The sequence below is a fragment of the Bison bison genome, unplaced genomic scaffold, assembly GCF_000754665.1.
Source record: "Bison bison bison isolate TAMUID 2011002044 unplaced genomic scaffold, Bison_UMD1.0 scf7180017864178, whole genome shotgun sequence".
In the NCBI taxonomy this organism is placed as follows: domain Eukaryota; kingdom Metazoa; phylum Chordata; class Mammalia; order Artiodactyla; family Bovidae; genus Bison; species Bison bison.
This window is the reverse complement of record NW_011494750.1, coordinates 2285731-2297455: the sequence shown is the minus strand read 5'-3', so window position 1 is coordinate 2297455 and position 11725 is coordinate 2285731. Positions and strand designations below refer to the sequence as shown.

General features: G+C 53.7%; 2 protein-coding genes across 2 annotated transcripts in view; both read left to right on the top strand.

The window, feature by feature from the left end:
* RAPSN (receptor-associated protein of the synapse) overlaps positions 1-3862 on the top strand; it is a 12670-nt gene extending 8808 nt beyond the window's left edge. Inside the window, exons 4-9 of the mRNA XM_010842407.1 lie at positions 1-16; positions 540-638; positions 716-838; positions 1398-1451; positions 2736-2935; positions 3311-3862. Coding sequence (XP_010840709.1) covers positions 1-16; positions 540-638; positions 716-838; positions 1398-1451; positions 2736-2935; positions 3311-3383 — 565 coding nt within the window. The 3' untranslated portion in view covers positions 3384-3862. The remainder of the gene's footprint in view (positions 17-539; positions 639-715; positions 839-1397; positions 1452-2735; positions 2936-3310) is intronic.
* A 4362-nt stretch (positions 3863-8224) lies between these two features.
* PSMC3 (proteasome (prosome, macropain) 26S subunit, ATPase, 3) overlaps positions 8225-11725 on the top strand; it is a 6060-nt gene continuing 2559 nt past the window's right edge. The window contains exons 1-8 of the mRNA XM_010842406.1: positions 8225-8486; positions 8726-8809; positions 9443-9568; positions 9981-10085; positions 10198-10260; positions 10503-10640; positions 11055-11198; positions 11318-11466. Coding sequence (XP_010840708.1) covers positions 8409-8486; positions 8726-8809; positions 9443-9568; positions 9981-10085; positions 10198-10260; positions 10503-10640; positions 11055-11198; positions 11318-11466 — 887 coding nt within the window. The 5' untranslated portion in view covers positions 8225-8408. The remainder of the gene's footprint in view (positions 8487-8725; positions 8810-9442; positions 9569-9980; positions 10086-10197; positions 10261-10502; positions 10641-11054; positions 11199-11317; positions 11467-11725) is intronic.

The window sequence follows — 11725 nt, the reverse complement described above, 5'->3', positions numbered from 1 at the left end:
CATGGAGTGCTGTGAGGTGGGCGCAGCGCGGGCGGGTGGGCGGAGCACGGCGGTGTGGGCGGGGCCCGGGCCCGGGGCTTCCTCCTGCCTACCCAGTCCGCTGAGGCCCCCCAAGTCTGGCTCCTGCCCCCCTCTCTATCGCTGAGCCCCTGGAGGATGTGCTTGCTCCCCTTACCCCATCTGCCCCAAATCTCATTCCCTTATAGTCTGTTCTCAGCGGAGGGGGCTTTCCTTTGTCCCCCGGCCCAATACCCACTCTGTGGGACCCTTTTAAGTTGGAAGCGAGCCAGTCTGGAGTTCCACCGACCTAGGTAGGAATCCCAGCTTTGCCACTTAATAACCTGGTGACCTCGGTCAAGCCACTTCTGCTCTCAGAGCCTCAGTCTCCAGGGCTGTCAATCCTCAGGGGTTCGGTACACGGGGACTCAGCACCAGGAAAGGGGTACCGGGCTCCGAGGGTGTCTGAGGGGCCCACGGGGTGAGGATGCCTCTAGGGTGGGGGGCAGACGCGCAGGCCTGAGGGTCCGGCTCCGTCACAGGAGTCTATGAAGATCGCGCTGCAGCACGGGGACCGTCCGCTGCAGGCTCTCTGCCTGCTCTGCTTTGCTGACATCCACCGGAGCCGTGGGGACCTGCAGGTGAGGTCACCGGGATGCAGGGGGCGGCTGTGCGGGCCAGGCCGGGCCTGATCCCAACCCCCAACCCGGCTGCACAGACAGCCTTCCCCAGGTACGACTCTGCCATGAGCATCATGACCGAGATCGGGAACCGCCTGGGGCAGGTGCAGGTGTTGCTGGGCGTGGCCAAGTGCTGGGTGGCCAGGAAGGCGCTGGACAAGGTGAGGGGGATCCCTGTCCTGCGGCCAGCTCTCCCCAGCGCTCCCACAGGTCAGCCAAGGGTGTGTGGGTCTGCTTCCCGACTGGGCTCTTTCAGACCCTTTGTCCAGTATCAGCCTCACCCCACATCTGTGAGGCCAGGGCATCCCAGGTCACTTTCCAGGCTCAGAGCAGGGCGTGACTTACCAATCACCCAGCTCGTAAAGGGCCAGACCTGGCATTGGAACTCAGACGCTTGAACTACCTCCTATGATTTCACATGGAGTAGGAAACCCAGGGCAGTATTCTTGCCTGGAAAATTTCACAGGCAGAGGAATCTGGCGGGCAACAATGGGTTGCAAAGGGTCGGACACGACTGAGCGACAGAGCCCGATTTCATAACCCCCTGTGAGATAGGAGTGTTCTTCCCATTCTGTATCCAAGTAAACTGAGGCAGCTCAGGCCAGTGTACCCCAGTCTCTTTCTCTCCCCAGCCCCGTCCCTCCCTGCCCTTCCTTCCCTACAAGGCAAGGTCTCTGTCCGACAGCCCTGCCTGCAGCCCTGCCCTATCTCCCCTTCCAGGCCCTGGATGCCATTGAGAGAGCCCAGGACCTGGCCGAGGAGGTGGGGAACAAGGTCAGACCTGATTCCGTCTGCTGGGTCTGGAGTCAAGAGCCCAAGGTGGGATCTAGGGTGGATGGGGAGACCCCCCCACCAGCCTGCTCGTGCCCTGAGTCCTTCCTGATCTCCAGGAGATGCCCCTAGTCACTCCCTGACCCTGGCTGTTTCTCCTCCACTCAGAGAGCACTTGGGGGGGCGGGCAGGGTGAGAGTTCTGTAGCTCAGGGGACATCAGAATTCCTCAGCGGTTTCTTTCTCTCTTTTTGGAAAGTTTCTTTCTTTCTGGCTGCGCTGGGTCTTCACTGCTGCTTGGGCTTTCTCTGGTTGCGGTGCACAGACCTCTCCCTGCCCAGGTGGCTTCCCTTGTGGAGCACAGGCCCCAGGGCACCTGGGCTTCAGAAGCTGTGGCCTCCCAGGCTCTGGAGCACGTGCTCAGTACAAGTGGCGCACAGGCTTAGTTGCTCCGTGGCACGTGGGATGTTCCTGGATCAGGGATCGAACCTGCGCCCCCTGCATAGGCAAGCCAGTTCTTCACCACTGTGCCATCAGGGAAGCCCCCTGTCAGAGGTTTCTTGATGGTCATTAAGACTCTGCCACTGATAGGGAGGTGGGCACCCCAGGGCTCTTCTAGCTGTGGGTTCCAGGACTCACTGGCTTCCTGCAAGGTGGGTACAGCGAGCCGCCTTTTACAGATGAGGAAAGTGAGGCTCAGAGAGGTGTTCAAGGTCCCACACCTGGTAACTGACCTGTGTTAACTCCACAGCCTGTGTTCTTCCCACAGTCTATGCGGCCTCTTCAAATTTCATCATCCTATCCAAACCTTTTGAAAATAGCCTCAGAGTCTTCTAGAAGATGCGCCTTTCTCAGAGATCAGGGCACAGTCCTGTCAAAATGCCAAATACACCTGCCTTGGCTGGACAACAGCTGCTCTGGCTTACCCAAATATCATCAGAAATGTCGATGAGCTGCTGTGGGTATGCAATGAACAGAAACAGGAAAGCAAATTAACGAGTAGGGCATCGAGGCAGCAGATCCGGTCAATAAAAATCCGTCAAAAACATGAGGTCCCCAGTCGCTTCTAGGAGTAAGGATCACTGATTTCGCCAACCCCCTCATTCTGCATGAAGGGAAGCTAAGGCCCGGAGAGGGCCAGATGTTTTTCCTAGGGCCCTCAGCAAGGCAGGAGCGCGGCAGGACAGGGCCCCCGTGTACTGAGCAGCCTGTGGCCCCGGGCGGACAGATGGCGTCTGGGGGCCGCTGCTCACCGGCACTGACCTGGTCTCATCCGCCCCCGCTGCAGCTGGGCCAGCTGAAGCTGCACTGCCTGAGCGAGGGCATCTACCGCAGCAAAGGGCTGCAGCGGGAGCTGCGCGCCCACGTCGTGCGCTTCCACGAGTGCGTGGAGGAGGCCGAGCTCTACTGCGGCCTGTGCGGCGAGTCCATCGGTGAGAAGAACAGCCGTCTGCAGGCCCTGCCCTGCTCCCACATCTTCCACCTCAGGTGAGCGCCCTGGCGTTGGGCCCTGGGGGCTCCCTGGGGCCTAATCACACTTAGGCGGTGCTTTTGGGGCCTCCTGGGTGCCTGTTCTAAGAGTTTTCTGTCTAATCACTCATCAAACCCTCCCGGCGGCCCTGTTTTTCTCCCCAAAGAGACCACAGAGAGAGAACTCTCGAAGGTTATGGGGGAGCGGTGACCAGGGCCACAGGTGCCTCCGCCACCCACGCCTGACCCCTGGCCCAGGCTCTGGCCTGCAGGCCTCCCCAGGCACAGGGCCTGCAGGGCTGCCTGCCGCGGGGAGGGGAAGAGGGAGCCGGTCCAGGGTGGGCAGCCAGGCCGGCCAAGCCGACAGTGCCCTTTGCACCAACCCCCCGCAAGGTGCCTGCAGAACAACGGGACACGAAGCTGCCCCAATTGCCGCCGCTCGTCCATGAAGCCTGGCTTCGTGTGACCCAGCAGGTCGTGGACTTCACCTCACCTCCCCTGCTCCTCCTCTGCCATCACGCTGGAGGGCCCCGAGCAGCTGAGCCCCCCGCCATGCCTGTTTACTCCTGGGGCAGGGGCCGGCGCGGGGGGGGGCCTCCTGCGGCCTCAGTCAGGGCCCAGGGCCTGCCCACCGCGGCTCCGCCAGGCCCAGCTGCCCTCCCCCCTGCCTCTCTGGACTTTGCTCTTTCTAGAAAAATAAAACCGTTTGTACCTTGTCCTGGTGATTCGGACTTTCCCTGCCCACGGTCTGCCCAAGGGTGGGGGAGAGCAGCCGGCTTCCTCAGACACCCCTGTCTCTCTGCATACGTGGACGAGCGCCTCCACCACCCTCCCGGCTCCTCGGGCTGCAGTGGGAGCTGGAGGCAAGATCCTGCTGGAGAGCAGCACCTTTAAGTGCTGACACGCAGGGGTGGGCAGGAGGATGCAGTACAGAGCACACACAGCACACCAGCCACATAGAAAGTCTGTCAGAGGACTCCCCTGGCGGTCCAGTGGATAAGAATCTGCCTGCCAATGCAGGGGACACGGGTTCGCTTCCTGGTCCAGGGAGATTCCACATGCCACATGCCACAGGGCGACTAGGTCGCTTCATCAAAACTGCTGAGCCTGCGCTCTACAAGAGAGTACAGGAGAGGAGCCCCAGTCTCTGCAACTAGAGAAAGCCCTCATACAGCAATGAAGACCCGGGGCAGCCAATAAATAAACAGAATAAATGTTATTTATTTTTAATTGAAGGATAATTGTTTTACAATATTGTGTTGGTTTCTGCCATACATCAACACGAATCAGCCATAGGTATACATACGTCCCCTCTCTAAAAAAAAAAGACTGTTCTAGTCAGTTCAGGCTGCCATAACACAATACCACACACCAGGTGGGTAAAATAATCAAAATGTATTTCCTCGCAGTTTTGGAGATTGGAAGTGCAAAATCAAGGTGCCCGCAGGGTTGGTCCCTGGTGAGGCCCCTCTTCCTGGCTTGCAGACAGCCCTTTCTCAGTGTCCTTGCATGGCGTTTTCTCTGTGCTTATATGTAGAGAGGAGAGAGCAAGATCTCCCTCTCTTTAATCCCGTCATGAGGGTCCCACTCTCATGATCTAATCGAACCCTAAAGGAAGTGAAGTCGCTCAGTCGTGCCCGACTCTTTGTGACCCCATGGATAGTAGCCTGCACCAAGCTCCTCCGTCCGTGGGATTTTCAAGGCAAGAGTACTGGAGTGGGTTGCCATTTCCTTCTCCAGGGAATCTTCCCAACCCAGGGATCGAACCCAGGTCTCTCACATTGTAGACAGACGCTTTACCGTCTGAGCCACCATACGTCCCATCTCCAAATACGTCACATTGAGGGTTAGAGCTTCAACGTTATGAATTTGGAGGCAGGGATACAAAATTCAGTGCATAGTAATGATTAATTAAACAAAAATCCATACTGATGTTAATAAATGAACAAATTAAAATCTTAATTAAAAAAAGAATGGGATATTTGCATAGTTTCAAAGTACTTCCTCACAAAATACTTGTTAATTTCAAGGGGAAACCCTCACCATGGAGAAGGTTTGTAGAACCAGATTAATCACTGAGCGAGATCGACATCTCCAGTAATGAAACAAAATGAAATCAGCTGCTACCCGCATGAACGGAGTGAGAAACTCAGCGTCTCTTCTGTGAGGCTCCTGCAAAGATGAGTCACGTGAATGTAATCAAGCGGACACGCCAGGTAAACACAAACAGAAATACCCTGCAGGACTTCCTTTGCTGTCCAGTGGATAAGAACCCACCTGCCAATGCAGGGGACATGGACTCGATCCCTGTACCGGAAGATTCCACATCTCATGGAGCAACTAAAGCCCCCGCACCAGGACTGCTGAGCCCACCTACTGCAGCTACTGAAGCCCGGGAGCCCTAGAGCCTGTTCCCTGCAACAGGAGACTGCAAAGAGAAGCCCATGCAACTAGAGAGCAGCCCCCGCTCACTGAAACTAGAGAAAGCCCGTAACAATGAAGACCTGCCACGCCTAAAGAATACATACCTTGATTAATTTTTTAAAAGACTGTTAATGCCAGATTTTTTTATTTTTGGAAAGAAATATTCTACACAGTAACTGTAATCTTCAAAAGTGTCAAGGTCATGAAGCCAGGGAAAAACTGAGAAACAATCCCAGACTGAAAGAAACTAAAGCCCTACAACTAAATACAATGCTTGATTCTGATCTTGATTCTGGAATGAATCCAAGTCTGAATGCAGTCTGTCCTTTAACTCTGTGAAGAACATTACTGGGACAAGTGATGAAATTTGAATGGAGGCTAAGGGTTAGATGGTAGAAACATATCAAGGTTAACCTACTGGTACTGAAGTTGTATTGTGCTTAAGTAGGAAAATGTCCTTGTTTGTAGGAAATTCCCACCAAAGTATATAAGGTGATGTGGTATTTAACCAATAATATTCTCTCAAAAGATGCAAGAAAAAAATTATTTACACTGTATTTTCAACTTTTCTTTAGGTTTTAGATTTTAAAAATAAAAATATATAATTTTTTTAAAAAAGAATAGCACAGGGTAAGCGGTTGAGGAGCGTGGGAGCAGAAAAGGCCCAGGAGGTGCAGGCTGAAACATTAAAGGCTGTGCCAGTGGGTCTGGATGAGAAGGAGGCATTTAAGCAAAGACTTGAAGGAGCAAAGGTAAGGGAGTGAAGCAAGAAAATATCCTGGAAAGAACATTTCAGGACAGCAGAACAGAGTCCAAGGTAGGAGTTGGCCTGGCCTGATCTCCAAGCAACAAGGAGCCGTGTAACTGTGAGCAGGGAGGAAAGGAGTGGGAGTCAAGGTCCTGGAGAAAATTGTTGGGGAGGAAAAAAGCGGTGCTGTGACCCACCTGCCGATGCAGGAGATGTAAGAGATGTGGGTGCAATTTCTGGGTTGGGAAGGTCCCCGGAGGAGGACATGGCGCCCCACTCCAGTATTCTTGCCTGGAGAATCCCGTGGGCAGAGGGGCCTGGCGGGCCACAGTTCATAGGGTTGCACAGAGTTTGGACACAACTGAAGCGACTTAGCACGTAAGCACAAAATCCCCTGCAGGACCTGGGAGGCTGTTTCAGGGACCTTGGCTTTTACTCTAAGTCTCACAGCTGCTGCAGGGTTTTGAGCAGAGGAGTGACATGATCTAACGAGGCTTTAAAATAATTCCCTTGGTTGCTGTGTTGAGAACAGAGTACACAAGACAACTGGCCAGGATGCTTCAAAAATGTCTATGTCATGAAAGACCAAAAAAGATCGGGAGACTGTTCTAAACCGAAGGAGACTGTAGAGACCTGACAACTGACTGCCATGTGTGATTTTTGACTTGATGTTGGATTTTTTTTTTTAAGGCTCTAAGGCATGTTATGGAGATAATTGAAGAAATTTTAATATGGACTGTATATTAGATTTTATTGCCTCAATATTAAATTCTATAGGTATGACAATATACTATGCTATAATGTATTGGAGTTCCATTATTAGAATGTCTTTACTCTTAGGAGACACAAGTTGAAATATTAGAGGTGAAGTAACATGATGTCTGCAATGTACTTTGAAATGGTTCAGAAAAACAGACAGCAAAAGAAAATGCAAATCAATTCGTGACTCTAGGTGAAAGATACATAGGTATTCATTGTCCATTCTTGCAATTTTTTAATGTATTTCGCAGTTTTCAAAATAACAGATTTTAAGAAGTATTTTAGTAGGGGTCCCCAGGGGAACAGATCCCATAGGAGACATATATGTATGTAAAGAGATTTATTATGAGGAAATCGGCTCATACAATTACAGAGGTGGGTAACCTCCGTGGCAGGTAGGGTAAACCGGCAAACTGGAAACCCAGGAATGTTGATGGTTTAGTTTCAGTCTTCATCAGAAGGCCTGAGGTCCCATGGAGCTGCCGGTGTACATTGTAGTCTGAAAGCCAACAGGCACAAGACCCTGTTCAGTTCAGTTCAGTCACTCAGTCGTGTCTGACTCTTTGCAACCCCATGGACTGCGGCACGCCAGGTCTCCCTGTCCATCACCAACTTCCGGAGTTTATTCAAACTCATGTCCATTGAGTAGGTGATGCTATCCAACCATCTCACCCTTCTCCTCCCGCCTTCAATCTTTCCCAGCATCAGGGTCTTTTCAAATGAGTCAGTTCTTCGAATCAGGTGGCCAAAGTATTGGAGCTTCAGCTTCAGTATCAGTCCTTCCAAAGAGTATTCAGAACTGATTTCCTTTAGGATGGACTGGGTGGATCTCCTTGCAGTCCAAGGGACTCTCAAGAGTCTCCTCCAACACCGCAGTTCAAAAGCATCAATTCTTCAGCACTCAGCTTTCTTTATAGTCCAACTCTCACATCCATACATGACCACTGGAAAAACCATAGCTTTGACTAGATGGACCTTTGTTGGCAAAGTAATGTCTCTGTTTTTGTAATAAAATGTCTAGGCTGGATCATTGAAAAAGCAAGAGAGTTCCAGAAAAACATCTATTTCTGCTTTATTGACTATGCCAAAGCCTTTGACTGTGTGGATCACAATAAACTGTGGAAAATTCTGAAAGAAATGGGAATACCAGACCACCTGACCTGCCTCCTTTAGGATGGAGGAGCAGCCTGTGAGCAGCCTGATTAGGACTACATTTCCCAAGGACCCTGGGTCGTTTCTCCCTCCCCTTTCTATTTCTTTTCCGCCCCAGGTCCCGCCCCTCTGGGCGTTCCAGCCAGTGGCGCATCCTCCTCTCGCTGTGGCACTAACAGGACGAGGGCGGGAACTTTTCAGCAGCCGCGGGGGCGGGTCCTGTGGCCTGCGCTTCAGCTTTTGAATCCGAGAAGCAGATTCGCCGCCGCAACGCGGCCCAAGCTAATTTTTTTCAAGAGTCAGGACTTGTTGACGGAGTCTCACTAGTCAAGAGCAGACGTAAAGAGAGGTAATACTGATCTCTCCCTGCGGCTGCCGCCCGGTGTAATCTTCAGGCTGCTCCTCCGAATGGTGAATCTGCTGCCGAAACTCGAGAGTCCAGTGACTCGGCAGGAGAAGATGGCGACTGTGTGGGACGAAGCGGAGGTGCGCGCTGGCGGTGCTGGAGCTCGGGCCACGGGGAGACCCCGCTGGCGGGAGGGGAGGCGGTGGCTGCGGGGGTCAAGGTCGAGCCCGGTCCCGGGATTGGGGCCGCTTGGTATGCGGTCGCGACTGCATTCTGGGTTTTTTGGCGCATAGTGGGTCAATTGAGGCAGAGTTGGCTAACTCACAGTGCTGAGTTAACTGCCTTGAATTTAAGGGAAAAAAAATTATTTTTTTCGCAGCAAGATGGAATCGGGGAGGAAGTTCTCAAGATGTCCACAGAAGAGATCATCCAGCGCACACGGCTGCTGGACAGTGAAATCAAGGTGGGCAGTGAAGCCCCCTCTCCCTGCCCGCGTCCCCACACACAGGGCAGGCCCTGGTGCTCTCCCGTCGTCCCCAGCCTCCCTCGGAGAGGTGTGGGGGCCGCGGTTTCCTCCTCAGACCAGAAAAAGAGAAAAGAAAACGAAGTTTTAAAAGGGAGGGGGAGAGGGCCAGGGTGGTGGGAGACAAGGCTTGAGAGAAGGAATGGTCTGACTGCCGTTCCCAGGCTTTTCAGTATTCCTCTTGAGAGTCTGTCTTTTAAGAAACCCCCATTTTACAGATGAGCAAACTGAGGCTAAAAGAGGGTTTTTGTTGTTGTTGTTTTGTTTTGTGTTTTACTGTGGTGAGGTATGGAGCCTGTAACGAAAGGCAGAACCTGAAACCCGTATTTGCTCAACTCAAAGTCTGGCTCTTTTCCCTTGACTACAACTGCTTCCCCTGGAGGTCTCCCGACAGGCCTCCTGTTTCGACCTTTGCTGGTTGTGGACACAGGCTGAGCATTCAGAGAGCCTTCGAGCTGAGTGAAGGGGTGCAGGAGGGTTCCTCCGGCTGCCTGGATAAGGTGCTCCAATTAAGTGGCCCTCAGATAAGCTAAGGTAAGGCTGAATGTTTCCTTCCATTCACCCTCATCCCAGATCATGAAGAGCGAAGTGTTGCGAGTCACCCACGAACTCCAGGCCATGAAGGACAAGATCAAAGAGAACAGCGAGAAAATCAAAGTGAACAAGACGCTGCCGTATCTGGTCTCCAACGTCATCGAGGTGTGTGTGTATGTGGAGGGGAAGAGGGGTCAGTGGGGCTTGGAGACGGTCTGCCATTGGGGAAAGAGTGGGTGGGCCTTTTGAGGCCTAAATTGCATGTAGGATCTAAACCTCTTAGGTTCTCCTCCCGGCTGTAAGTTTTTAGGGGAATATACAGGCCTGAAAAGGCATCGGAAGCTTCGTGTTTCTTTTTCTACTGGGTATTTTTCCTCAGGGGGTAGATGAGCTCTGAGCAGAGATCATGCTAAATCTTCTGATTTATTAACCGCACCTTTGCTGGGCTTGGGGCTAGGCTGAGGAGTGAGGCAGGGATGGCGAGCCCTGGGAGTGCTGAGGTTGTCTAGGCCCTAGAAGTTCTGGGCTCTGCAGAGTACAGGGGGGCTGAGCAAATCTGAGCTTCTTCCTTTCCCAGCTTCTAGATGTTGATCCTAACGACCAAGAGGAAGATGGTGCAAACATTGATCTAGACTCCCAAAGGAAGGGCAAGTGTGCAGTGATCAAAACCTCTACACGGCAGGTGAGGCTGGCACAACAGGAGGAGCTGCAGAGGATGAGAGGGGGATGTGGGACAGGACTCGGGAGCCTACCTGAGGGCAGTGACTGAGGCTGCACCTGGAATCCTTCTGCAGACCTACTTCCTGCCTGTGATTGGCTTGGTGGATGCCGAAAAGCTGAAGCCGGGAGACTTGGTGGTGAGTGGTGTCCCTGAGCCCAGGCGGGCCTTTTCCAGCGAGGTTTCTCCCACTGCTGAGCCGAGCCCCTGGCCCCGGCCCGGGTCACTGTGGGTCCTGAACATTTGCGGAGCTGCCTGCCCTTTGATTCTTGTGTTGCCCGGTCCTGTGGCTCTCCTTTCACCCTATGGACACCTGTCCCCTAGTCACTTAGGTAGACCTTGAGCTGGGACAGAGCTGAGGTTTCCATGCTGTGTCCCCAGGGTGTGAACAAAGACTCCTATCTGATCCTGGAGACCCTGCCCACCGAGTACGACTCGCGGGTGAAGGCCATGGAGGTGGACGAGAGGCCCACGGAGCAGTACAGTGACATCGGGGGCCTGGATAAGCAGATTCAGGAGGTGAGGGAAGCCCGGCACCTCACCAGCCTTTTGTGTCTCTCTGCTTCAGTGACCAGAGCACTTTTCCTCCCATGCCTCTTATCCTTGCAGCACTCTAGGGAGGCAGGGAAGAGGCCATGGAACAGTTTAGAAGACTGAGCTCTGGAGGGTCTGAATGGCTTGCTTGGGATCTCAGATGGTTAGGGCCAGAGCCAGGACCGGAGCTCAGGCTCCTGTTCTTAACCCGTCCTTCTGCCCTGTCCTGCTGTTCCGGGAGTCCACCGGCAGCCTTGGTGGCAGTGAGCGTTCTGTGTCCTCTGGATGTGGGGCAAGGAGACGGCGGTGGCCCCAAGTTGAGTGGGAGGGCTACAGAGAGGGTTAGGCTGTGGGAGCCCACAGGGTTCACTGTCCTCACCCAGGTCTTCTTCCTGGCAGCTAGTGGAGGCCATTGTCTTGCCAATGAACCACAAGGAGAAGTTTGAGAACTTAGGGATCCAGCCCCCAAAGGGCGTGCTGATGTACGGGCCTCCAGGTACAGGGAAGACCCTGCTGGCCAGGGCCTGTGCTGCGCAGACCAAGGTGAGTGCCTTGGGAAGGATGGGGGGAGATGGGTGGGAGCTGAGACTCAGCTGGGTGGGCTTGAATCGAAGGGGCCTCTTGTTGCGCCTTTGGCCTGATTCTGTCACCCTCCACCCCAGGCCACCTTCCTGAAGCTGGCCGGCCCCCAGCTGGTGCAGATGTTCATTGGGGACGGTGCCAAGCTAGTCCGGGACGCCTTTGCGCTGGCCAAGGAGAAAGCGCCGTCCATCATCTTCATAGATGAGCTGGACGCCATCGGCACCAAGCGGTGAGGGGTGCGGGGTCCCACCAGGTTGGGTCTGGAACCCTGCTCTTCCACCCTGCTGCCTGCTCGCCCTGGGATGCTGGCGGCGCTCTCCATGTGCTTGGACTTCTTAGTGCTCTTCTGACTAGCCTCCCTGCTTCATTTCTTTTCCCCCACCATCCTTTCTCCTCACAGTTGCCAGCAGGTTCCTCTCAAAGTTTCACTGACTGGCTCCGCCAGCTCCTCATGCAGACAGAGCCTGCTTTCCCCTTCCGCGCCTCCC